This window comes from Notolepis coatsorum, assembly GCF_963971535.1.
Source record: "Notolepis coatsorum genome assembly, chromosome: 1".
Classification (NCBI taxonomy): domain Eukaryota; kingdom Metazoa; phylum Chordata; class Actinopteri; order Aulopiformes; family Paralepididae; genus Notolepis; species Notolepis coatsorum.
The window spans coordinates 127743345-127767983 of NC_140165.1; the positions used below are offsets into that span (position 1 = coordinate 127743345).

Sequence of the window (24639 nt, forward strand, 5' to 3'; positions counted from 1 at the left end):
ACCCGGATGAGCGTGAGGTGAGATTAGAGGGACGAGGGAAATACATTTTTTCTCAAGATAACCTTTTATTAAATTATAATCATCGTTGTTAAAAAGCAAAATTTTCTAAATGTGGCATGTGCTGTTGATTTGGCCCTATTTCCCAAATAAAGCGATACAAAAAAAAAGCTCAAATATAAGGAAAATACATAAGCAGGGCCACTGCAAACATGACAACATGACTCACAGTATTGCAGACACTTTCTTACACATAAACTAACCTTTCATCAAGTCAAGAGTCGCTGTGCCTCAACCCACTGCACAGTGGCCCAACAGGTATGGTCAATGATGTCAGAACTTTTTTAAGAAACACACTTTATACATAAACAAAAGCAGACATATGCAATGTATCATACATTAGAGGCAAAATGCGCTGTGTCTGAAACACACACACAACCACTCATCATTCCCTCATCATCTATCATCACCTTAACAATTCACAATCTTATGGGACTCCCCTCCTGTGTGCTTTTCAATCCATTCTCTATGGATTTCACATTCAACTTTAACCTCCACAGTAACCGTTGTGGGCCCAGAGGTAATTGAGTGACCCATCTCAAACCCTGCTGTTTTCGTGATCCTCCTATCACAACTGTTGCTTTCCTTGGACCACATTAAGAGTTAACATTGTAAATTGTATAGTGCATAGTAGTGTATATAAGAACCAGTTTCTCAGGAACCTAGCATGTCTTTTTTTTTTACCATGCATAGCTTGTGTCTTATCTATTTTTTTTTTCTATGCCTATTTTATTATTGTATTTTGCACAATCAATGCGGGCATGACCACCCGCATTTCACTGTATGCCCTGGTATGTATGTGACAAATAAACCTCTCGATTCTTGGAAGTATGGAGGAGTCTGTTCACTAGAACAATAGCTTGAATCTCAAACCTAGAGAGCCAATGTCCCCAAACCCCCACCCTTCTCTATCCACAGGAGAGCTGGTTCTCCTTCTCCACCTCAGTGTTCTCCCAGGTGGCCAGTGGGAACACTCCTCTCAACCAAAGCTCATTAATGTACCTTGTTTGTATGTGTTTCACTATTAAACCTATACCGATCATGAAGATCCATCTACGGCATCATTTACGAGTCCGGTTCCACGGACAGAAGCAACAGTTGTGATTCGAGGATCAAGAAAAGAGGGCGGGGCTTGATACAAGTCACTTATCAGGTGAAAAAGGAAAGAATAGTCCACAAACCTCACACTAAACGTACCAGTTGTGCTATGTAACTAAACGATTTAGGAACAAACAATAAAACGGGTGCGTACAGATGGAGGTCATCACCTCTCCCATATGGTGCAAAGCGTCCAAATCGCAACATTCTCTAGGCAGTTTGGAAAACACCAGGTGGACGTTGCACCATAGGACATTATGACATCCACTCAGAAGGTTTTATGGTCTCACACCGACATCCATTCTGCTGCTCAAGCGTGGCCATGTTTCCCTGTATACAGTCTGCAGTATTTTTTTTTTTACAAAGCTGAAGCTTCACAGCGTTTCTTAACATTTGAACGTTCTTCACAGGTTGTGTGCCTGTATAACCGGGGGTCACTAGCCACTGGCAGGCACTTCACTCTGGGCAGCTCTGACTGGCTGTGAACAGACCATGCCACTCCGCCCCATGAAAAAGAGCCAATTCACGTAGCGAAGTGGGGATATTTAACTTAGGAGTGAGGTCACACCAAGGGGCGACTACTGGGACGCTTCAACCTTGTTACACCTGCGACATGTCTTTGTGACAACAGGCACTATAGTCAGTGCAGAGTATCAGTTTACAACCAAATAGGTGAATAAGACATATGTACAGTATGCTTACTAGATTATCCCGGAGTAACAGAATTAGGTGAAAGAGTGAGTGTGTGTGAGGGAGAAAGGGGGAGAGAGATAGAGAGAGAACGAAACCTGGACTGTACTTAAGTGTCCTGGATCCTGTGTGTGTGGGAGAGAGAGAGAAAGAAAGAAAGACTGTACTTAAGTGTCCTGGGGTTATCCTGTGTGTGGGAGAGAGAGAGAGAGAGAGGAGATAAAAGAAAGAAAGAAAGAAAGAAAGAAAGAAAGAAAGAAAGAAAGAAAGAAAGAAAGAAAGACTGTGCTTACTTGTGCTGGGGTGACCCCGTATGAAAAGTGCCAGAGGAATGAGTTTTTCACAACTTATCGTTAACTTGTCGTTATGTCACTATGATTATTACGATTATTGCCGAGAAGGGTCACGTTTAATTTACATTTACAACATACAGTGTTACCGTATGGTCCGTTGGCATGTTGACATGTCGGTTGGGTTGGATTGTTCTGGGTACCAGTGGGATGGCCAGTGATGAGTTGTAATGAACCACGAGGACAGGAGAAATACACATGACGGGAACACATCGAAGCCTGGGGATAATCATTGCCTCCTCGTTAGGGGACCATTGTTAATAGGTGACCCTCATTAGATGACTCTCCTTAGGTGACCCTCCTTAGGTGACCCTCATTAGGGGACCATTGTTAGGTGACCCTCATTAGATGACCCTCCTTAGGTGAATCTCGTTAGGTGACCCTCGTTTGATGACCGTTGGCCAATCTCATTTAGAGGGTTTGGTTGAAGGTTGGGGTGTTGACAATGTGGACTGTTTTGACGAGTTGGTGTGGTATGTTGGGAGCTGGTACCAGGAATACTTTCCATGGGGTAGTTTACATACAGGTGGTCCCTTCTGGAAGAGAGCGCAGCTGCTTCTCTATTTTACAGCGCAGGAAGTTGTACCTAGAATAAAGGTAAATGAGGTACATGCAGACAAATGGAGAGAGAAACATCAAATTAGTGTGCATTCAGAGATACATCTACCGGTATATTCAATCAATTTACGCGTGTTGTGTCCGACTCGAGGCATAAAAGGAGATAATGTAATGAGGTAGATGCAGCAGTTATTGTACCTTCTCCTGAGTTTCTGAACCTCTCTGTCCTCCTCCTCCTTCAGCTTGGTGATGAAACTCTGCAGTACTGGCATCTCAAATTTGATATACTGCGCCACCTGGTGGGAGGGAGGGAAACGTCATACCAAAGCACAAAAAACAGTGACGTTGATACACTGTGCCACCTGGTGGGAGGGAGGGAAACATCACACCAAAGGACAGATGTTGTGAGGGTAATGAATGGGTATTAGGGCTGTCCCCGACTAAGGATTTGGATAGTCGACTATGATTGGCCAAAACTTGCCGTTAGTCGACTATTAGCACTTTGATTACTACTGGTGAACATGGTAAAACGTGGTTAAATGCCACCACCCACTTCAATGATAGCGTTGTGAACGCATAATCTCTGTTTTAAATTATGGCTATGTGTCTAAATCTGCCCGTCGTTTATCAATGACTTGTTTGCAGTCAACATTGTCGAAACGGATTTTTTTTATTTAATTTTTTTTTTTAAATCGGTTCATTTCCGTTTTATAGCATTTTGAAAAGCCCTCGTTTTTCAGGAAAATATATAGATTCCGTGATAAACGGCATTTACTGGAATATTCTGGCATACACAAAAACTGTCATTTTTCGGCCTATTTATGAATCGTTTTCAAATAAACGCTAGATTATTGATAGTATTATGTGTACTTATGCACGCTATAGAAGCGGGCTTAAATATCGATTCTCTCATTTCCTGATCAGCACACACACACACAGACACACACACAGACACACACACACATATGGGACATGTTGATATATCTGTGAAAAAAGCTCTGATTACCCCAAGACTGGTAAAATAGATTCCTTACCTCAGATCAGATGTTATCCAAAAAGATTATTCCAATTCCTGATCGCCATTCCAAATATCGATCGCGTTTATTGATTCAGCGTTGGGTACTGTAAATATATATTCCACGCGTTTTCCGGGCCGGCGATCAACTTGGGTCTCTTCAGTTGGCTTGACGGAAAAGTAAAATGAGGAAACTGGCCCCCCCCCCCCCCTTCATCAGTCTAAACTAATGGGGTGCAGTTACACAGGGAGAGACGATAGGGGGCGGTATCTTCCCAATTGAGCTCAGAGAGACTCTGCAACACTAGCGTGATTGATGAAATATGAATTCAAATCGCCAATAAAAAAAAATACGACAAACAAATGCTATATGTCGTTGGCGGCACTCAACTGGCGGCATGAACTAACGACTTATAGTGTCGTTGGCATCCAACGTGTTAGTTGACTAAAAAAAAAAGAAACTTATATATATATATTTTTTTTATCATTCCATTTGGGCTGTGGGGGGTGCTTAATGTCTGAAGGAGTCGACTGAAGGCTTCTTGTCCTCTGCAAAAGCATGCAATTGGTCCACTGATGGATACATCTTGATATTTGTCTAGTCTAGTGTGTTCATTAGATGGGTGAAATCCTCTTTCAGTGCCTCTGTGCCTGTTTTCGTAGGCAGTTAGCCTCTGGTATGCGTGCCATTAGCGTTAGCCACGCGTCTAGGCCTCTTTTCTTTTGGAAAGAATGATATAAAAAAATAAAATAAAAAATTATAATATTTTTTGTGTGTGTGTGTATTCGACTAAGAGGTTGGCAGTCGACTACGGCTCCTTTCGACCGATTAGTCGACTAATCGACTAATAGGGGTCAGCCCTAATGGGTATAATGGTATTTTGCAACACTGAAGCTCCAAACATCTGGTCCACAACATTTAAAGACAGAAACGGCTGATGATCAGCTGATATAGTACTAAACCCTTGAGTACAATACTAAGATTTGAGTATACTGACAACTGTTTAAATTACTTTTAGGACTACACTGTGCAGAAGTAGGTTGCTCCCTCCTGACGGGTACAAACTCACTATCTAAAATCAGAGTGTGCAATATTCTTAAAGAAACAACCCAGAACAACACTCGCATCGCTGCAGTCAAATTATGTAACAAGACAGTGGCAACAAACTCCAGGATCTGTAGCATCCCATTTCATCCACTGGATGTTTCCAACAAGGACCAGCTTAAATGGATAGTTCTGATTTCTCTGGTGAAGCCTACTCCACAGTGCACACACAAAGTAGATTTCAGTGAGCTTCAGCCAGCTTGTACAGACAGGAGCTCGACCCCATTGACTTTGCATTGGTTTGTGGCTAACTAGCCGGAGCTAATGAGGAACAGCATGGCCTGCGATGAGAAAGGACTCTACCAATCAACATCATCACTGATAAGTAGGAAATAGGACTAGGGTTCCAAAAATCTGATCTATCCCTTTAAGTCAAGCATTTACATTTTAAATGTAGTCTTTTAGCTGACGACTTACAAGTTCATGTACAACAAGTCAGCAGGAAAGGTACAACTCTTTCAGCTGAGTAACAATGTTCATCAAACAGTATTGAAACATGGGTGCTACAGTGTTGAGTGCATAGTACAAAAGACATATTAGTATAGTAGCGTAGGTAGTAATATAGACAAGGACGATTATTTGGAGGAAAAGTGCATGATGCATCATATTGTGTTATTGTTCTGAATCATTGAAACGGTCTGCAATGGAGGACTCATTTGATAGTGGCACTGGGGGGGGGGGGGGGGGGCAGTGACTCTGTGGCTAGCATGGCACACTCTCTTACGAAAGAGGGCAGAAATATCCTTCCACAGCTTTTATTTGAGTGGGGTTATTATACTCCACCCCACACATACCCATTTATGTGGGTGGAGCATGAGTCCGTCTCGTGCAGATGAGCATCTCGCAAATAAGAAGGCAATGGAAGCTTGTAAACAAGTGTGTGTTTCAGCAGGAATCGAGAGACATAATTACTGATTGAGACTTTCCAGATGAAACCCTGGCTGGAGCTGCCCTTATACTGTATGTAGATTAACGTTACATGGTTGAGCTCCAACCAGTCTTTGTATTTTCAAACGAGAAACCAAATGTAGGTCGACAGTACACTCTATAATCATAGTCAGTAAGTGCGCTCCCCCACTTCCAGATATAGCATGACAACACTGAATATAAATGTAATATGGATAGTACCATCCTTCGAGTTAAGAGAATCCAAATAAACAATCCCATAAACAAATATAGCTGTTGGTATCTCGAAAACCAAAATGACTGCAATAATATTATTCAGAGTTGAAAAACTGCATCCAAAAGCTATTGTGCTGCACAAAAGACTCAGATCTACACTTCTAGCCCATGAGTCGTCATTGACCAAGAGATGTACATGGTATCTACAGTACCCCCCAGGCCTAACTGTCTGTAGTGTGGTAGTGAAAGGGTTAACCTTCTGCAGTGTGGCAGTGAAAGGGTTAACCCTTTGTCGTGTGGCAGTGAAAGGGTTAACCATTTGGTGGTGTGGTAGTGAAAGGGATAAACACTGGCACAACACGATCGCACAATATTGAAATGTTGGGGTGGGAAAAGGCAGGAGGACCCCGGCTCTATGACCTTACATCATAGGTGACCTCCTCTCCTAAGTCCTGCTCCATGAGGAACACCCTGCAGACCTGCTCACATGGACCCTGCACCACCCTCAGCACCAGGGGGTAGTCGCTGCGCTTCAGCTTCATGCGCTCTGAAACACGCACACATTAAATATTTTATTTGAATCCACAGAAAACACACAGACATATTAATACACACATACAGATTCAATACAGACACGTGAACATTGTACACACAAACAAACGCTTCCACCAATTCACACTCACCTCCACTTGTGTGTACGAGGTAGAGGGCAAAGTCGTCTGGGCTGTTTTCAATCTTAAACTTGTTGAGGAGGACTCGTAGCACCTGAGGTGTGGTCATACAGCTGTTGATACGAACATTGGTCACTGAACCATAGGCGGGAGTGAACACTGCAGTCTGAGAGAGATGGAGAAGAGACAAATACTTACTATCATACTGAAATGGACCCATCTCAAACCTCGCCCTCTTATCTCGACCCTCCACAGTCTGTGTCTCAACCGTTGTGATTGGAGGATCAAGAAAAAAGGCGAGGTTTGAGATAGGTGAGGTCAATAAGTATATGTATGTGTATGTGTGTATGTGTGTGTGTGTGTGTGTGTGTCTGTTTGCGTGTGCGTGTGGTACCACCTTATGGTTGTAGAAGTGTCCGTTGATGGAGAAGCGATGTCTGCGGATTCTCCGTTGGTCGCTAGGTGACCGTCGCTGGCCACGCCTTAGAACCCCAGCATCACTCTTTGTCCTCAGGAGCTGGGCAGTGCTCTCGTAATCCTCTGTGCAATCAGCAACCAGTAATAATGGTCAAAATAAAACATGATTTATACTATTGCGCTATAAGAGACAATATGAAACAAACCCGGCACAAGGTCCCACCTCTGCTTTAAGCCATGTCATGGTGCTCACTAGTGGTTTGGAATTGGAATATATTTGACTAGTTCTAATTCAAATATGTTCTATTGACTAGTCCCAATTCAAAGCTATTCTATTCTGATTTTAGGCCAGCTAGTACCAGGACAATTTGATGGTCAATATATAAGAATGAAGAAGTCCAAGTGTGTGTGTGTGTCATTAATACACACAGCTTTGCGATTACGTCTAATCACCTGGACACAACCGGTGATATTAAAATAGTTTGGAGCAGCTACCGCTACAACCACGGATGCTGTGAGGTAACGATCACTTTGCTGATGCTGTCAACTAGAGAGGTATCTTTTAAGTAAACAACAGCCATGCAGAACACAGGGTTGTTCCTGATGAGCGGTTCCTACACACCCTCTGTGTCGTCGTCGTCGTCGTCGTCGGTCACGGCTTGGTCAGTAGGTGGCGTCACTTCCACTGTAGGCGGGTTCTGCTGGGACTGCTGTTGTCCCTCTGTTCTATTGGTGGAACATGCAAGGAGCAAAAGGAGAGCACAGGGGAAAGAGAGGGGGAAGGATGGTGCATTAGGGGTATAGCCCAACAATGACAACAACAATTATTAGTAGTAGTACTGCCATTAGTATTAGTATTACTATCATCATCAGAGTTAAAGGAGCTCTAAGTGGTATTTTTTTGTTAAAATAAGTGTTAAATAGCTCTACATTCCGACAGCCATCATTGATATAGTGTTTGGTCAGTAACATGGGTCTCCCAGTCCCTCCTCTCTTCAGAGGTTGTAGACTTGCAGCACTTTTAAAACGCTCACAGTACTGTGATCATCTTCTCCTGCTGAATCTTCATGCACTAGCATTGAAACAGCCACCTACTACTCCATTACAGAGTTTTACAAAGGTGTTCTTGTTCATCTTTCTTACCAGACTATATATAATAATACAAACATCAAGTAGGGAAGGAGTGCTTGATTGATTGATTGATTGAAAAGTTTATTAACAGATTGTAGAATGGGTACAGTACAGTACAGCTCAATACTTGGTAATTTGCTGTACAACTGGGTTAAGACATTTGTAGGGGCCAGTTTCGAATTGCAGTCTCCCGTAGGTGTTCTTTGAGAGTGTTTTTGAAAGTGGGTAGTGATTCACATTCCTTGCTTGATGTGTGAATGCATGTTTCAAGTTAGATCAAATATGAACAAACTTGGGGGAGACAGGGGAATATGCACTGGCAAGCTAGATTTAGGTCATTTTAACCCCAACAAGTCAGATCAAACACATCAGCACTGAAAGTCAGAAGCCAATGGAATGTCTATTTGTACCATTAGTTTAGGACCACTAACAGCTTCGGCTGATCAATGTGGTCAGAGAGCTGAAAGTGGGGCTCCAAGCCTAATGACTGGCAATCCTCAAGCCAAATCCAAGCCTAAATTAAAAGTGCAGTCTCCATCCAGCAGATTATAGGGAGGTGTAGTGGTTACGTAATTGTTGTTTCCTGCAAGGTCCACCTCACTTGAAATTGCAATGTATTTCCAATGGACACATTTCTAAATAATCTCATTTAAAACAAATAAAGCATGAACATTGGCATGGTGTACCTTTCTGTGTGTATTCATCCACAATCTATAGCTCAACATGAAACAATTTGCAATTAATCGTAAAAGTAGCAAAATAACAATGTTTGCGTTTTCGTTCACTGAGGAACTACACTTCACTTTGCTGCTGACTGACGTCACCACAGCGTAGACTCCTGGCTTTAGCCGCAGACCTAGGATCAGATTTCCCTTACAGATCATAACCTTAACTCATTCAGCGCCAAACACGTAATAATACGTGTTTCCTCGCCAACGCTTGAGCGCCAAACACGTAATAATACGTTTTTAGATCCTTTGATATTTTCCCTCTGATCCCCGTTCTAAATCATCATCCGGATCATTCTAGCCGTCCCTGGCCCGTTTGCCCACGTTGGAATTGCCGATCAAATATCACCAGGTGGCAGTATCGCCTACCTTTGAACTGGAATGGCTTGGTGTTGATACACGTTTTCCTTTTTTTTGGTAAGGGCTCCTCCTCCTGTTTGAACAGAGATTCACAACAATCTCCTTGAAATTCCGTTGCCGAGGCGTATTTTCCCATCGAAACGTGTATAGACACACTGGTAATCGCAATGGTGATGCGATCACTTGGAATTATTCTTTTTCTGGCTAAGGTAAGGTATAGTCTATTTTACCGAACCTGAAACATGTTTTTCTAACGATCACAGTTTTGTGTTTTACCGGACGTAAAACATGCTCGACAAACACAATTACAGTTTTTTATTTAAAAAAAAAATAATTTAGCATGTATTGATTTTTCATGGTCAGACATGACCGACAGATGAGGAGAGAATGAACGGTATAAGAGGCGGGGAAGACATGCGACAAATGTCACCGGGAGCGGGAAGCGAACCCGGGACGGCCGCGTAGGCAGGGCCGCCTCAGGGGGTGTGCGAGCAGTGCGGTCGCACAGGGCCTCGCGGGAAGGGGGGCCTCGCACAAAAAAATAAAAAATAAATAATAAAAAAAATTGCGAGGCCCCCCTTCCCGCGAGGCCCTTTTTCATCACAGACCTAAAATCTAGTTTTGCTTATATGCTTATATATTTCACATTAGACACGTTTGTAGAATGTGTCTGACTTGTTCCTGGCTCTGAGGCTCTGCAGGCAGCTCTGAGGCTCTGCAGGCAGCAGAATTGGTTTCAATGAGGGGAGGGGTTACAGGTAAGGTAGCGTCTGTTGAGTTCATTGTGTGTGTCTGTGTGCGTGCCGGGGGGGGGGGGGGGGGGGGGGGGCGTGAACCGACTCATTGCCAGACGTGAGCGATTCGACTCACGCTCACGGCAATGAATCGGCTCTTATGAACGAGTCGCTCATGACCGACCCATCACTAGCGTCTGACTATTTCGCGCGTGCAGCATTGGAGGTTATGCCAGCCAAGATGAAGAGGACATCGTTCGGCAGATGGACTGAAGATGAAAGTTGTTGCATGTTAGACAGTTCAGTCAGGCTAGCCATCCCGGCTAAAGACAGGGACAGCTAGTTAGCTTTAGCTACGTTATAATATCGAGTGCTAACGTGTGGTTCAGTCGGGATAGCCATGATGATGTCGGCTAGTAGCTAGCTTAGCTAAAGGCTAACTAGCGTTAGCTAACCTAGAGACAGCGCGTGCAGCATTGTTATGCCAAGATGAAGAGGATGGTCGTTCGGCAGATGAACTTCGTCAACTCCACGCGGTTGTCTCCATCCTCTTGGACGTTTGGTGAGTTTTTAATGCACTCTATTCTATTCCCGCCGTGGATATCTCTCTCTCTCTCTCTCTCTCTCGGGAGCCAAACGGGCCGACTAGCTGTTGTAGTACTAGTAGCTAACGGTGTGTGGCCTGGTGTCAGCACCTGGTGCGAGGGAGGTGAGCTTGGTGTTTCATTATGAGAATATCTCCATGCTCAAGTCGGCTATAGTTCGCGAGGGACTTGTTGCTGGCACCGCTATGGTAAACACCACTCTGTAGTGGGACGTGTATTGCCTTCTTTTTCCCTTCTCTCTTCGTATGAGAAGAGGAAAACACAGCGGCTGTCTGAAGTGTTGGCCAACTTGGCCTGTATTGCTTTTCTCACGTTGTACAGTTTTTCAGTGGTAGCCGCATAGCTTGCTTCTGCGTTAGCTAATGGTTAGCGATAGCCGGGTTGAGCTAACTGTTAGCCAGTTAGCTGTTTAGCTACGACGTTAGCTGCCGGCTGCGCTCGGCTGGGAACGTTAGTTTGATGCTATCAGTTAGCCTAGAGTTAGCTGTTAGCTTGTGCTACGACCATTGACATTAGCCGTGAGAATAGCAGGGGGCCCTGGCACTCTGACTACGACATCATCTTTGACAGAAGATGTAGTCGGGCCTGCACCATGACAAGGCTCCGGCCATAGCTTCTTTTTGTCCCGCCAGCGAGAGGCCTTTCGTCAACGTGGAGACCTGTGTTGCGGCCTTTCGCCCTGCGTTCCTTGGTGCAGGTAAGATGTCCATTGGACATTACCCCACTCTTCCTTCCTTCCCCTCCCGAATGTTTTGTTAATAACGATGTTTTTTTCCAGGCAAAACATATGTTACTTCACAACATTTGGAGATACGACATGTGCTGTGTGTGAATTGTCTTGGTCGTTTGTGTAGCTTGGGTAGCGTTGGCCAAAGCTGTGTGTGGCCTGGTGTCAGTACCTGGCTACTCTATTTGCAGTTAGCCTATTTAGCTGATGTCGGCCATTGGCTCCTTGCTACTTTGTTTTCTCTGGTATAGACCCTCTTCTCTTTGGATTTAAGTGTTGATCTTTGTCCTTTTGGATCTATGTATATTCATGTTGCCTTTGTGAAGTTATCTTTTCCTTCTGTTTTGTTCCTCCATTAAAAGTTGAATATCCTTTAGGGGCTCATCTTTGCTTATCTCTCTCTCATACATGCTCTCTCTCTAACACACACACACGACACACAGACATGCTCTCTCTCTCTAACACACAAACACGCGTTTAAATCTCGCACAGGGCCTCGCATTTCTCACAGGCGGCCCTGCGCGTAGGTGTGCGATGCACTAACGTGGTGCGCCACAAGGGCGCCCCACGATTACAGTTGAGTTAAAACGACCCCCCCCCCTTGATGATTTTGTGAAGGTACATGTGTACATGGTATATACCTTTGATTTGGGAGTATTTGGGGTTTCAGGGGATCAACCAAAACGGTTTGGGTTTATTGCATATAACACGTTTTATCTCACGTTCTATGGAAAAAGACTGGATTATCTTGGAAATGCGCAATGTTTAGCGTGTAATAAACTACAAACTACAGTTTGTAGAAACAAACTATTTTTTTCCATGTTGGACTACAAGTAGTGTCTGTCAAATGAGCCACACCATTGTCTCCACAGCTATAATACAGAACACACACACAGCTCTGCAAACATCGTGAAACACCGCGAAAATGACAATTTTAAGCTGGCCTGAAGCGGCAGAGATGGGGACAGCCTATGGCGCTGAATGAGTTAACATTTCGTAGAATGGGAAAATAACTGATGCTGAATCTGTGGCTACTGGCTAGTATCTGTTTCACCCAACACTAGGCATAACAAAAATTATTTTTTGTTTCCTGTTGGTTGTCAGTTAAGGCCATGGGTAGGTAGGGAATTTATTTTATTTTATTTTTTTATTTTGGATAGGGAATTTCTTTATTTAATTAAAATGTTCACAACAACATGGATGCATGTACTCTGCCAGCATGTTTAATATCCATAATACTAAAGGTTTGACTAAGATTTCTATGAAACTTTATTAAAAAAAAAAAAAAAAAAAATTATTTATTATTATTATTTCTTTTTAACTCATAAAATATATTGGTCGCACCTAAATCGGCAGGGTCCGTCGGCAACCGGAAACAAACCATTATTTCTTTTAGGCCCTAGTGCTCTGGCGATCATAACCATCTATTTCTAAAACCAACCACCATTTTTAAAAGCCACAACATTACCATATTTGTATTTATAATTAAAATCGTGTAACGTTAATTCGCTGCATATTAAATCACTGTAAATACGAATATAAATCATTGTTTCGTTGTACATAGTGTATATAGTTCATAACGTTATTGTTTTTTACGTAATGTTAGTAGCTAGCTAGCTATACGGCATGGTGCAGTGCTTTGCCCCAGAGTGTAACCACAGGACCTGCACATTTTACTCGTTCCAGAAACTATTTGTATACTTTAGTCCTCACCAACAAAGTATGCTGCCAGGGAACTTATGGACACGACAGTAGACATTGCTAACGTCTAGTACATTTAGCTAGGTAACATTATCTATGGGTAAAGTTAACGTTAGCTTAATGCAACATGTTAGCAATGCTATGTACACAAATACGCTATTTACATTTACATTAACCCCAGGCTGCAAAAAAAATCAGATCAGATAATGTTAACTAACATTAAGTATTTTAGATTTCACTGATAACTAGTTAGCTCGGTATCAGCGCAACTGTCAATGGCCGTGATGTGTATTAGGCGACAGCACTGAATGACAGGTGTTGTACTGGTAAGTGTATTTATTTTTTAAAGGACAATTTAAACAACCTTATAACACATTTTATTTCAACCAAAAATGCTTAAACAATAATGTTAGTGATAGAAGGGAACTAATTTTGTGCAAAAATGGAAAGCTTGCCAATGTTCATGAGGCAGAATTATTACAATAGCTGATAATACATTTTCCCAATGATAAATCCCAATACGGGTGGACCGCACGGGAAACTAAAGTGACGTCACACTACACCTCCCTATAGCTCATATCCAGAAGTCATAGAACTCCATTGTTGTCCAAAAACCATTAAGACAAGTCACAGAGCAATACTGTTGGTTTTGGTCAGTATAATTCATTGTTGCGCTAAACACATAGTTTATGTAGTTTTCCCCCCCTGGAACTACTTCATGAAGTGACCGTGATTGTCTCGGAAGTAGTTCCGGTTCAGGCAGACTGGAGGTGATCAATGTCACTTCATGAAGTAATTTTGGGAAAAACTACGATATATTCATCACACTGATCTAACAGTCTGGCTCTGTGACTTAGTGGGTTTTGGACAACAGAGTTCTATCACTTCTGGATATGAGCTATAATCTGGTGTTGGCTGGACAGACTATATTTATTAGTAGAAGAAAGGCATTGTTGGTTTTGGTCTTTTCTTAGGCAATGTTCAATGATTCAATATGCAAGATGCAATAATTATTATGAAAATGAACACAAAAAGATTAAATGAAATGAATGATCACGGTTGCCAATCTTGACCATTCCTTGCCTCACCGGTCCACCTTGGGAACAGGGTGGAAAGGAACCCAATCAGATCTGTGACAAAAGAGCAAAATGGCCTCTGTGTGAATGTGGTCAATTGAGGTGTCACTGCAGTCATCTCCTTCTTACCCCTGACTGTCCAGGGCACAGCCAGAGTGCCAGGATGTAGACGAGGGTGGCGGCCGGATTCGCTCGTGGTCATCCTGCATCTGAAGCCTGATTGGTCTACGCAGGCCCCAGGAGATATTCAGCAACCCCTCGACGATCAGCTCCCCCTCTTCCTGTTGGGGAAAAAGGAGCCATGATCAATACAATACAGACAGACACAATGACACACACACAACACACAACACACACACACAGTGGAGAGTTATTACCCCTTTAGGGCAGGGTGAATTATTAAAGAGGCAGTAGGGGGTATATTAAGCTGCAAATGAGAGAGAGGGCAAGAGAAGACGAGGCCCGGATACAAGAGAATGAAGGAGGGACTGGAGCAGAAATAAAGAAAGGAGGCATAAACACTTCAATGGAATGGGAGGAAAACGCTTTCAGACAGCAAAAAAAACAAAAAACAATGCCTTTTGAAAGACAGCCTGTCTTTCAAAAGGCACACACAGACACACACAAATACACACCTCTCTGTGCCGTAGCTGCAGATTTTGTCCTTCATAGTAGAGGTTGTATGTCTTAAGATGCGAGAGGACGGTTACCCTGGAGACAGAGATGTTGTGTTACTGAGCAGATCTGATGAGGAGAAATACTGCTTGTACTGTACGGTACATCCACAGTTCAATACGCACTTGTGAATTGCGGCATTTTTCGGTTTTGCAATAACATTGCATGTTACTTGAACATGGCGAGCGGAGTTGAGAGGCAGCCGTTTGGAGACATTTCGGTTTTAGCGTTGAACGGGGGAACGAAAACAGTTAACAGAAAGATGTACATCTGCAGGCATCACTTCACACGTGTCGCCTGCAGGCATCGCTTCACACATGTCGCCTATGTCATTGGAAACACTTCAATATGAAGTCACCACCTAGACAAGCGGGGATAGAGTTGGTCAAGAACTCCATGTAGTGGCGGAGTAGGGGTGGGGTGTCGGTCCTGGGGAGTCCGGCGGTCTAGGGATGGGGGGGGAGGAATGTCTGTCTGTCTGTCTGTCTAGTGTCGAATGTCTTCTGTGTTGTTTGTGATGTCTTTATTTTTACCAGTTTTTTTTTATTTAGTATTATTAGCTTAGATTTATATATAACACAGATTTATTATTTATTATAGTTTATCATTATTATTATTATTGCTGGTGTGTTGTTGATATTGTTGATGCTGTGTTTTTTGTTTTGTGAAAGTTTAAAATAAAAAAACATTTGATAAAAAAAAAAGAAGAAATGAAGTCACCACCCAGCAATATCACTGTCTGGAAGCGGGACAGTCAAACTGGTAAGAACACTGTCAGTGAAAGAACAGTCGTCTCGCTGATGCCTTCCAACAAGCCTATCCTACCGGTTCAGAAGAACAGTGCAGTTCATTGCAAATATTTGCAGCCATTTTCGGCGGTTAGAGAATGTGGGTTTTCGTCGCCTAATAGAAACGCTCAATCCACACCGAGTAATTCCCGATCCTCTATGAAACAACGCACAAAAGGCATTGAAGAGCAACTGGCATAAATAGTAGCATTTCTTTCTCCTTACACACAAAATGGAAACCAAACCAAACCAAACCGAAACCGTGACCCAAAAAAACCGAGGTACGTATTGAACTGTGAGCAGACTGTATTGTTGCATCCCTAATGACAATGTGTGTGTGAGACAGAGAGAGTGAGACAGAGAGAAAGAGAATGAGAAATAGAAAGAGAGAGAGAGAGGGGGGGGGGGGGGGGGCAAAAGTACCTATCCAAAGCACCTACTTACAATAGTGCATAGTAAATGTTTTAGCGTGGGTGCCGGCCCCAGTGAGAACCCCTAAACCCGGCCTGGCAGTGCCAGTGCCCTGCTCTACTCATTGAACTACATGAGCTATGTGTATACATGCGTGTGCGAGTATAGTACTGTATGCATGTAATCCTTACTTGCTGATGAACTTGTTCTCTCCAATCTGAACCCCGTCCTGCGTGTCATCCATCCTCAGTCAGCATGAGAGGAGCTGGAAGAAGACAAAGAGTCAACAGAGAGGGGGATGAGTTCTCATGCTCCTGATCGAGTCTCGTGACTCCTCGTGACCAGAGAGCGAGCGAGAGGCAATATGTAGTATCACCACCACAGAGAGACTTCAGGAGGCCGGGACGAGTGGAGTAGCGGCCGCTGGGCGATATCGGAAAAAATAAATATCACGATATTCAGAGCCGGGACAAAACTGCAAACAACGGTTGCAATGTGGAAAATATATCAACAAAAACATAATCATTTGGTGTTTTATTTCTGGATCCTCTCACAGTAGAACAATAATATCATGCTACTCTACTACCACTCCACAGAAATGAGGCATTTTCTTTTGAAAAGGTTACAGGCAGCCATGTAAATGGTAAATGACGCTTTTATCCAAATCGCTTTACAATTTGTTCCTCACATTTTACCCGTTCACTCACACATTCACACACCGACGGCGGAGGCGACCATGCAAGGTGTCAACCTGCTCATTGGGAGCAATTAGGGATTAAGTGTCTTGCTCAAGGACACTTCAACACACTGTCCAGGAGGAGCGGGAATCTAACCGGGAAACCTTCCGATCACCGGGCGCCCGTTCTACCTCCTGAGCCACTGTCGCCCCCTAACATGCAATATCCTGCATTATATCATGAAAGCTCTTCTGAATATTGCAATATACATGTTTTTCCTGTCACCCAGTCGTAGCTTTTAGACAATGCTGTAGAAGAGAAAATAAAGAAAGAGTGACTGGAGGAGGAGGAGGAGGAGGAGGAGGGTGTGCCCAGGGCCCCAGGCAGCAAACCACAGATCATACAGTAGTATCTAGTATTTTGTCAACGACTCACTCACTCTGTGTGGCAGAACAGACCGATCAACTGATGGACTAATATAAGAACAACTAGTCTCTTGGTAGTTCAAGTCTCCCTCATGCTACCCTCCCTCCTCTCTCTCCTCCCTCCTATAATAGGGCCCATTGACTGTGAGAGGGAAGAAGGCAGCTGCTATTCACACTCTTCCTCTTCTTCGCTACACTTCCTCCTCCCTGGCACCCACCCACTCCCACACACACATGCAGGCAGCCATGAGCACACATTGACAGACGCATGCACGCACACATACACACAGAATGTAATCCATGCTTTATTTGAATCCAGCAATCAAATAATATCTACATATTTAAATATTCCCATTTAAGGGCACACACACGTTTAAAATGGCACTCAGCCATCACCCTCAGAGGACTTCCTTCCTTCCCAGTTGAAGGGGTGCGTGCGTGTGTGTGTGTGTGTGTGTGTGTGTCCATAGAACAGGGTACCACACATAGACATATATATATCTATGCCACACACAAGCAACTGGAGAGAGGAACAGGTGCAAGGGGCACACAGGCCACCTGCTGGACCAAATCATTTCAGCTGCTTAAACATCTATCTGCCAGGGCTCACAGTTCCATGTGCGCCACCACCACACATACACAAAGGAACGTTGTGGAACTCCATTCATTAGGAGCGTGCCCTCTTGAAAAGGAGCACTTTGACATTTTTTTATTTCAGTCGTTTACTGATCTTGACTTAACTTGACTCGTTAGCTTTATTAGCATTCCTTGCTAATAAAGCTAACGTGCCATTTCTGGGAAACTGAACGACAAAAAAACATGTCAACATTTTCCTCCGGCGAGACGAGTGTCAAGTGAAGAGAAATAATCAACTGAAATTAAAAATGTCAAAAGCACTCCTTTGACACCACTTCATAATTACACTGGGGACATCTATGCTATTATGCTCACTTTTAAAACGTGCTATGATTGCTGGCAACAGAAGGCAAGGGATAAATGTTTGTAAATGAGCAATAGAAATCTACTGAATGTAAATGGTAAATGGCTGCATTTTTATATAGCGCTTTTATCCAAAGTGCTTTACAATTTGTTCCCCACATTTTACCCATTCACTCACACATTCACACACCGACGGCGGAGGCGACCATGCAAGGTGCCGACCTGCGCATCGGGAGCAATTAGGGGTTACGTGTCTTGCTCAAGGACACCTCGACACGCTGCCCGGGAGGAGCGGGAATCGAACCGGGAACCTCCGGATTACCAGGCGACTGCTCTACCTCCTGAGCCACTATAATAGCCCCCACATGTGCATGGTATTAAAAAGCATGTTTGTTGTGTGTGTGTGTTTGTTACAAGGCTGTTGGACAGCTTACCGTGCTGAAGGCTTTGTGACCCTGGACAGCCACCAGACCGAGGGAGCAGCAGATGTGGGGAGAGACGGGTGAAGAAAAACAGAGAGAAGCAGCAACAAGAGAGAATCAGACTTTGTTTGTTTCCTCTGGTCTGAACAGCTGTATAATCCACAGATCTCCGAGGTTCTATTAGATTACAAAACCTTTCCATCCGAGGAGCAGAGGTAACAGAGAGAGACAGAGGGAGAGCGTGGGGCGTTAAAGGAAGTGCTCCCCTTCCGCTAACCTCTTCCTCCTTTACCGACTCAGTCACACAGGAAACTGACGATACACTTCACAAAGTGACACTTCCTCAATTCAAAGACACGGATGAAGTATCACGCATAGACCTCTCTGGCGGTTGTGAATAATTGGAGGAATGAATGCCTCATACAGCATGTAAGCTAGACAGACATTTCCCCTGTCATTATTGTGTATGTACTTAGGCCTTGGGAGCTCTTCTGGCTTTAAGGTCATTGATACCTCCCATAAGTCTCTACTACAAACGGTTCATGAGATATGAAAGGAGGCATGGGTTATTTCAATGGACAATGATGGAAATTAATTCATAAATATTTCAATGCCTAGGTATATCAACAATGATAGGTTCACATTTCCATTTTTATTTAATTTTTTATACTTTTTCTCCCATCCCAATGTTAGTCGTTATGCCAATTCCCTTCCTGGTCGTTGCGCACTTACCCCCTACCGTCGGCCTGGGAGGGTGAAGACTACCACACGCTTCCTCCGATACATGTGGAGTCAACCAACCGCTTCTTTTCACCCGACAGCGAGGACTCCCTTCCCTGCTGAACAGGCGCCCCGACCGACCTGTAGGAGTCGCTGTTTACAACGACCAGGACACACACCCCACCGGCTTCCCACCCGCTAACACTGCCAATTGTGTTAGTATGGACGACCGACCAAGCCGGAGGTACCGCTGACAGCTGGATTCGATCCCAGTGTCTCTGCGGTGGTAGGCAGGCGCTTAGTCCGCTGCGCTACCCAGCCGCCTCACATTTCCATGTTGTAAACAGGGGCCAGAGAGCTGATTCGGGGAGGCTCTGAGCAGAGAACCTGTGTAGTGCAACTTTTCCTGAATATGTATTTCAATGGACAATGGTGGAAATGTATTAAATTTAAATACTTGTTTGACTGATGTGAAAGTATATTCCAGCATTCACATCCGTGGCCTGCTGTCAGCCTATGTGGCAAGTTTCATCCATGGAGGGCTTGTAGTTGGCGAAATTAGCTCCGGATAGATACACACACACGTATCCCAATGCATAATCTCCTCCCAGGCATGCTGCCTGGTGGAGATAATCAAGTATACTCAATAGTGCGTGCAGCTCTATTGTAAATAATATGCTGTAAACACAGTTGCCCAAAACGTCTGATAATATATGGGATGAGGCAACACTAAAAAAGGTATCGACTACCCCTAGCAATACATTTTTGACCCATATACAGACCCAAATGTGTTGTGGTGATTGTATGAAATATTAAACGCCAATCAGCCTGGGCCAATGTTCAGCTTGATTAATATTTCAGCACCTATATTAGGCCTCGTCAAGTCTTTAATAGCATAGTCAAGGGCAGAGGTACTGGAAGACTGGTTAATGGCTTAGCTAGTGGTGTGAGACCAACCTGTGGCCTGCTGTCAAAATGAGACAATGGAATTGTCCAGCTGGTCACAACAAAAGCTCATATTTGAGGTCAATTAAAGGGGAACTATTTTACTATTTCTTTCACTATTTGGGCACTTTTACACAATTCCTGTGAGTCTATGGAACACCTCTGTAATATATATATTTTTTTTATTCATTGTTTTGTATTTCTAATCAAGTCCTCAAAAACAGCATTTTTCTACCTCAAGATCTCGAGCCGTTTTGAGCCTGGGCTCCTAAACCACTGCGCAGCGTCGTCTTCGCCTGAACATTAACATGCAGCGGTGACTATATGACATCACATATAGGCACATTTTCAAACGACTCAGTTCAGTGAGGGTGAATATTGTGAGAGGAGAATTGGAAGAATGCGCCAATATGAGAATTTTGAGACATAGATCATATTAATATAAGTTCACATAGCTAGGAAACAATGCTAAACACTCAAAAAGGCAATTTATAAGATAGTTCCCCTTTAAGTTACAATTGGAAAACAGAATGTTCCCAAACAAGGAAGGAACGATATGACATGAGAATCTAAAAGGCTTCAAAAGGTTGTGCTGCGTCGTAAAAGCACAAATGTCTCTATTGAGGACTGAGGTCACAGAGAGCTTCTTGAACTGTAACCAGTCTGTGGAACTGTATCTGCTCTTTAGGACAAATAGTGTTTGGTTTGAACTGCAGCAGCACGTCAAAACAGAGTCAGACTGGGTCTAACCCAAACCTGACCCAACAACAACAACAACAACAACGCATAACCGGCCTCAGTTCTGTGTTCTAGACATGGATCTAAATATAGATGCAGTTATCCCCTTGACTCTCTGCTGTCTCATTATAACGACCACAACCAATCGAACCACCTCCCTCACATTCCGTGTGTCTGGCTTTAAGTGATGCCGTTTTCTTCTTTCTTTGCATCTCCCGTTATCGCTTGCACATCTAATTCTATTTATTCATTATCCGATTGCTTTTTTCATTAGTGGCCCCTCTGCTGTCTTCGAGTTCCCATGTGTCCCATGTCCCCCTCTCCTTTTGCCTTTGCTCTCCTTCCCTTGTGAAAGACTGGAAGCCATCCACCATGGTATTAAACCATCCATAAAACCATCCGCCATGCTATTAAAAAGACTGGAAGACACCCACCATATGCTACTAAAACTCATGACCACAACTTCCTGCCTTCTCTCCACCCCCCCTTCTGTCTCTCTCATTCAGACACATGCATATTTGTTTTCTGGCCTCTTGCCCTGCGTCTGTGCTCTGTGAATTCCTTTGGCAAAAAAAGGGTGAATACCATCAAACCTTCCCCACTAGCTACCCCCCCCCCCCCCTCTTGTCTTAGCTCTATTACTATTGTTTGTAGCAGCAACCCCAAAAATATGTGAGGTCCACCATATGAGGTCAGGAATAGTAGTGCCAGAGATCCTTTGTGCGTGTTTTCTCTAGGTTCACCAGAGTCCACACACATTGGGCAGTGGCGGCTCGCCACTGGTGGCGCTAGGGCGCCGACCCACCTGTTAAATGAGAGAAGAAGAAAAAAAAAAAACTTTTTTGTTTTTTGTTTTATAGCCCTATAAATAATATAAACATGTTTAAAATGAATAATATTTACTCATTTTAAGTATGTTTGTATTTCCAATGCACAATATAACGTTATTATCTAAATAAAAAAAACACCGTTTTCATGGGCAGGAAGTGACGTTTTTTTTTATTTTTTCGTATTTCTCGCCCGGGCAAGAAGCGATAACGCTCTGACTGCGCGTCACAGTTTGATCGCTGTCTCCGTCACAGCCAATCAGTGCATACGGCGTTGTGCGTTGAAATATGACTATTATGTTGGAATCCGAGCGCGATTTGAAGCGGTCTAGGCAGCAAGCGTGAACTTCCGTGAAGAATTTTCCATAGCCGCATTTCGCGGAGACGCTCTCTGATTGGCCGACGCGATGCCAGTTTTTTTCCATTGCCGCATTTCTCGGGTTGGTTAGACTAATGCAACTCAGTACTCGACTCGTCAACAACAACAGCAACTGTTACTACACTGAGCTTAGGCACTCTTTCAAAGTTGGTTAAGGTTAGAGTTTGTCTTAGAGCATGGCGATAGAACGCCAGGTAGTTTGCAGGCTGTTCGAGGCGAAAATGGACAAAGACACAGCTCTTGGCTAACTAACAACAAGCTATATTATGGAGGCAGTGTGGATGGACAATGGATGGACATCAACACAGGCTGGATGGACAATGCCATGGAGTGGATATACTTTATCAACAAGCCAACAACAAGGTAGATTAGCGATCTTAACTCTAGTTTAATACATGATACGTTGTCTACTGATGCCGCATAACGTTACAGCTACTGCTAGCTGTTAGCTCCGTTAGCTTAGCTGGCCACTTGGATGCATGGAACGGAGCAACGTTAACGTTTAAACGTTATGTCGAGGTCATACAATACTACAGTCGACATAAGGTTAACGTTACCCCGTTTCCATGAAGTGTTTAAATAGCAGCAATCTTGTTGAAAATGTAACTACTAAAATGCTCTCTGATGCTGCTGATGCATAATGAATGAATGGTGAGTTGTTTAAAATGACAACATACATGTGTTAATTATTTGATTTGATTGATCCGAGAGACAGAGAGATCGTCTATGTTTGAATGAATGAATGAGAACTTTATTAACAGATTGCAGAATGGGTACAATACAGTACGGCTCAATACGTTAAGGGGATGCAGACCAGAGAAAGACGTTTGTCTTGTTTACATCAGGGTCCCAGATTTTCGATTCATATCGATAGTTTAATAGCTAGCCTTGGCTCGTTTAACAATATGCAAAATATGTGTACAGCCCTGTACTCATACTGAAGTTATTCTTGGTATATAATAGGTCTGATTGTGTAACGAATCGATTCCACGTCGCGCTGTGTGTGAGAGAGAGAAGGAGAGAGGGAGAGATCTGCCTGTGTTTGTAGACGGGCGAGTTTTGTTTCTAACTTTTCTATTTATATATTGTGTTTCAAGTTGTGAATTAGAGTCTAGACTATACTTTATTTGACTGGTTGTGTGTTGTTGTAGTAACAGCTGAGCGACTCGTTCATAAGAGCCGATTCATTGCCGTGAGCGTGAGTCGAATCACGAGTGTTGCGTGGTACTGTACTGTACAAAATATTTGGTATAGCGCCCCTAGTGGCGAAAACCCACCGGCCGCCACTGACATTGGGTTTGTTTTACTTTGGCTCCCCATTACATGCAGTAACTCCACGTCACGCTGAAACTCTATCTCACTCCCCAGCTGGCGGCACGTCTTATTAATCATCAAATAAAAGTAAAGGGCAATGCATTATGAATTCTCTCACGACTTTGGAGTGTGGAAAGTATAATATGCCCCTTTGCGTGGTAGTCGAGCATTGAACTTAAGAGGGGGTCAGTCCCAGAGCGCTACTTCTGTCCAGTCAGCCTGGTGTGCTGCTGAGGAGAATCACAAGTATCTAATGCCTGTAGTTATGCAATCTGGTCAGAGACACGGGGTTTTGTTGTACGTGAGACAGATACAGAGATGAGATCCAATAAATATGTCCACATAATGTTGTGATTTAGCCAAGCCATGATGTTAAGAGTATTTCTTAACATATATGAACCAAATACGCTGTATACTATAGAGGCCATGTTTTAAACAACATTATGCATATTGGCATTGCCTATTAAATAGCCTCCTACGGTTAACTTAAAGATTCATCTTCTTTCCAGCATATATATATATATACCGTATTATTTAACAGTCTATCAACCTGCACCCCGTCATGCAATCTCTTTTGGTGAGGCACGCAATTTCAAAATAGTAGGCTGTTATTCTCTTTCAGATCGCATCGACTCAGACTGCATGGCAGAGTCTCACGAATAACAGGCTACTTACGATGCCGCTCTGGTGTCTCAGATTCCTGCCGAGTTTTGAGATGTTCCTCCTGAGTCCCGACCACAAAACTGGGCTCCTTGGGTTCTTCTTCTCCCACGTTTCTCACCCGAGTCGTTGCCCGAACCGTACAACTCCGTCAATTCGTCGTCTCGTCTACGTTGGAAACAATAATCACTGGTCGGCGGCGCACCGGGAGCTGGTGTGCGTGCCGTGCGTGCCGTGCGCGAACGAAACGGCTCTTGGAAGTGAACAACAACGGGAACCCAATCAGTCGTTTTTTTTGTATTACTCTGCTCCACGTTGAGTATGTAAATAATATATAAATAATAAATATTTGATATCATGTAATTTTTATTTATTTTTTTACATTATTAATAAATGTTACACATAATTCTACGTTTTTTTGCCTAATACTTTTATTTAAAAAGCAACAAAAAAAATATGAGGAGCCGCTTGGGAGCTGAAAGAGCCGGTGTTTCCGGCTGTTTAGTGATTCGAGCCAAAAGAACCGGCTCTCTAAAAAGAGCCGGAATCCCCATCACTACCGTGTTGTGCCCCA

General features: G+C 43.5%; 1 protein-coding gene across 3 annotated transcripts; it reads right to left on the reverse strand.

Annotated features, from left to right (window-relative positions):
- Positions 1-88: 88 nt before the first annotated feature.
- On the reverse strand, positions 89-24299 carry rassf2a (Ras association domain family member 2a). 3 transcript variants are annotated; one of them, XM_084320293.1, is made up of 12 exons: positions 24081-24299; positions 21569-21690; positions 18495-18515; positions 16211-16284; positions 14781-14856; positions 14275-14426; positions 7706-7809; positions 7064-7206; positions 6679-6832; positions 6421-6542; positions 2952-3049; positions 89-2781 (listed from the first exon to the last, which is right to left on the reverse strand). In XM_084320293.1, the coding sequence occupies exons 4-12, from the start codon at positions 16261-16263 to the stop codon at positions 2712-2714; spliced, it is 972 nt and encodes a 323-aa protein (XP_084176419.1). In that variant the 5' UTR covers positions 16264-16284; positions 18495-18515; positions 21569-21690; positions 24081-24299; the 3' UTR covers positions 89-2711. The 3 variants fall into 3 exon arrangements, with proteins under 3 accessions (XP_084176419.1, XP_084176418.1, XP_084176420.1); XM_084320292.1 differs by lacking the exon at positions 21569-21690; XM_084320294.1 differs by lacking the exons at positions 18495-18515; positions 21569-21690.
- Between the last annotated feature and the right edge of the window lie 340 nt (positions 24300-24639).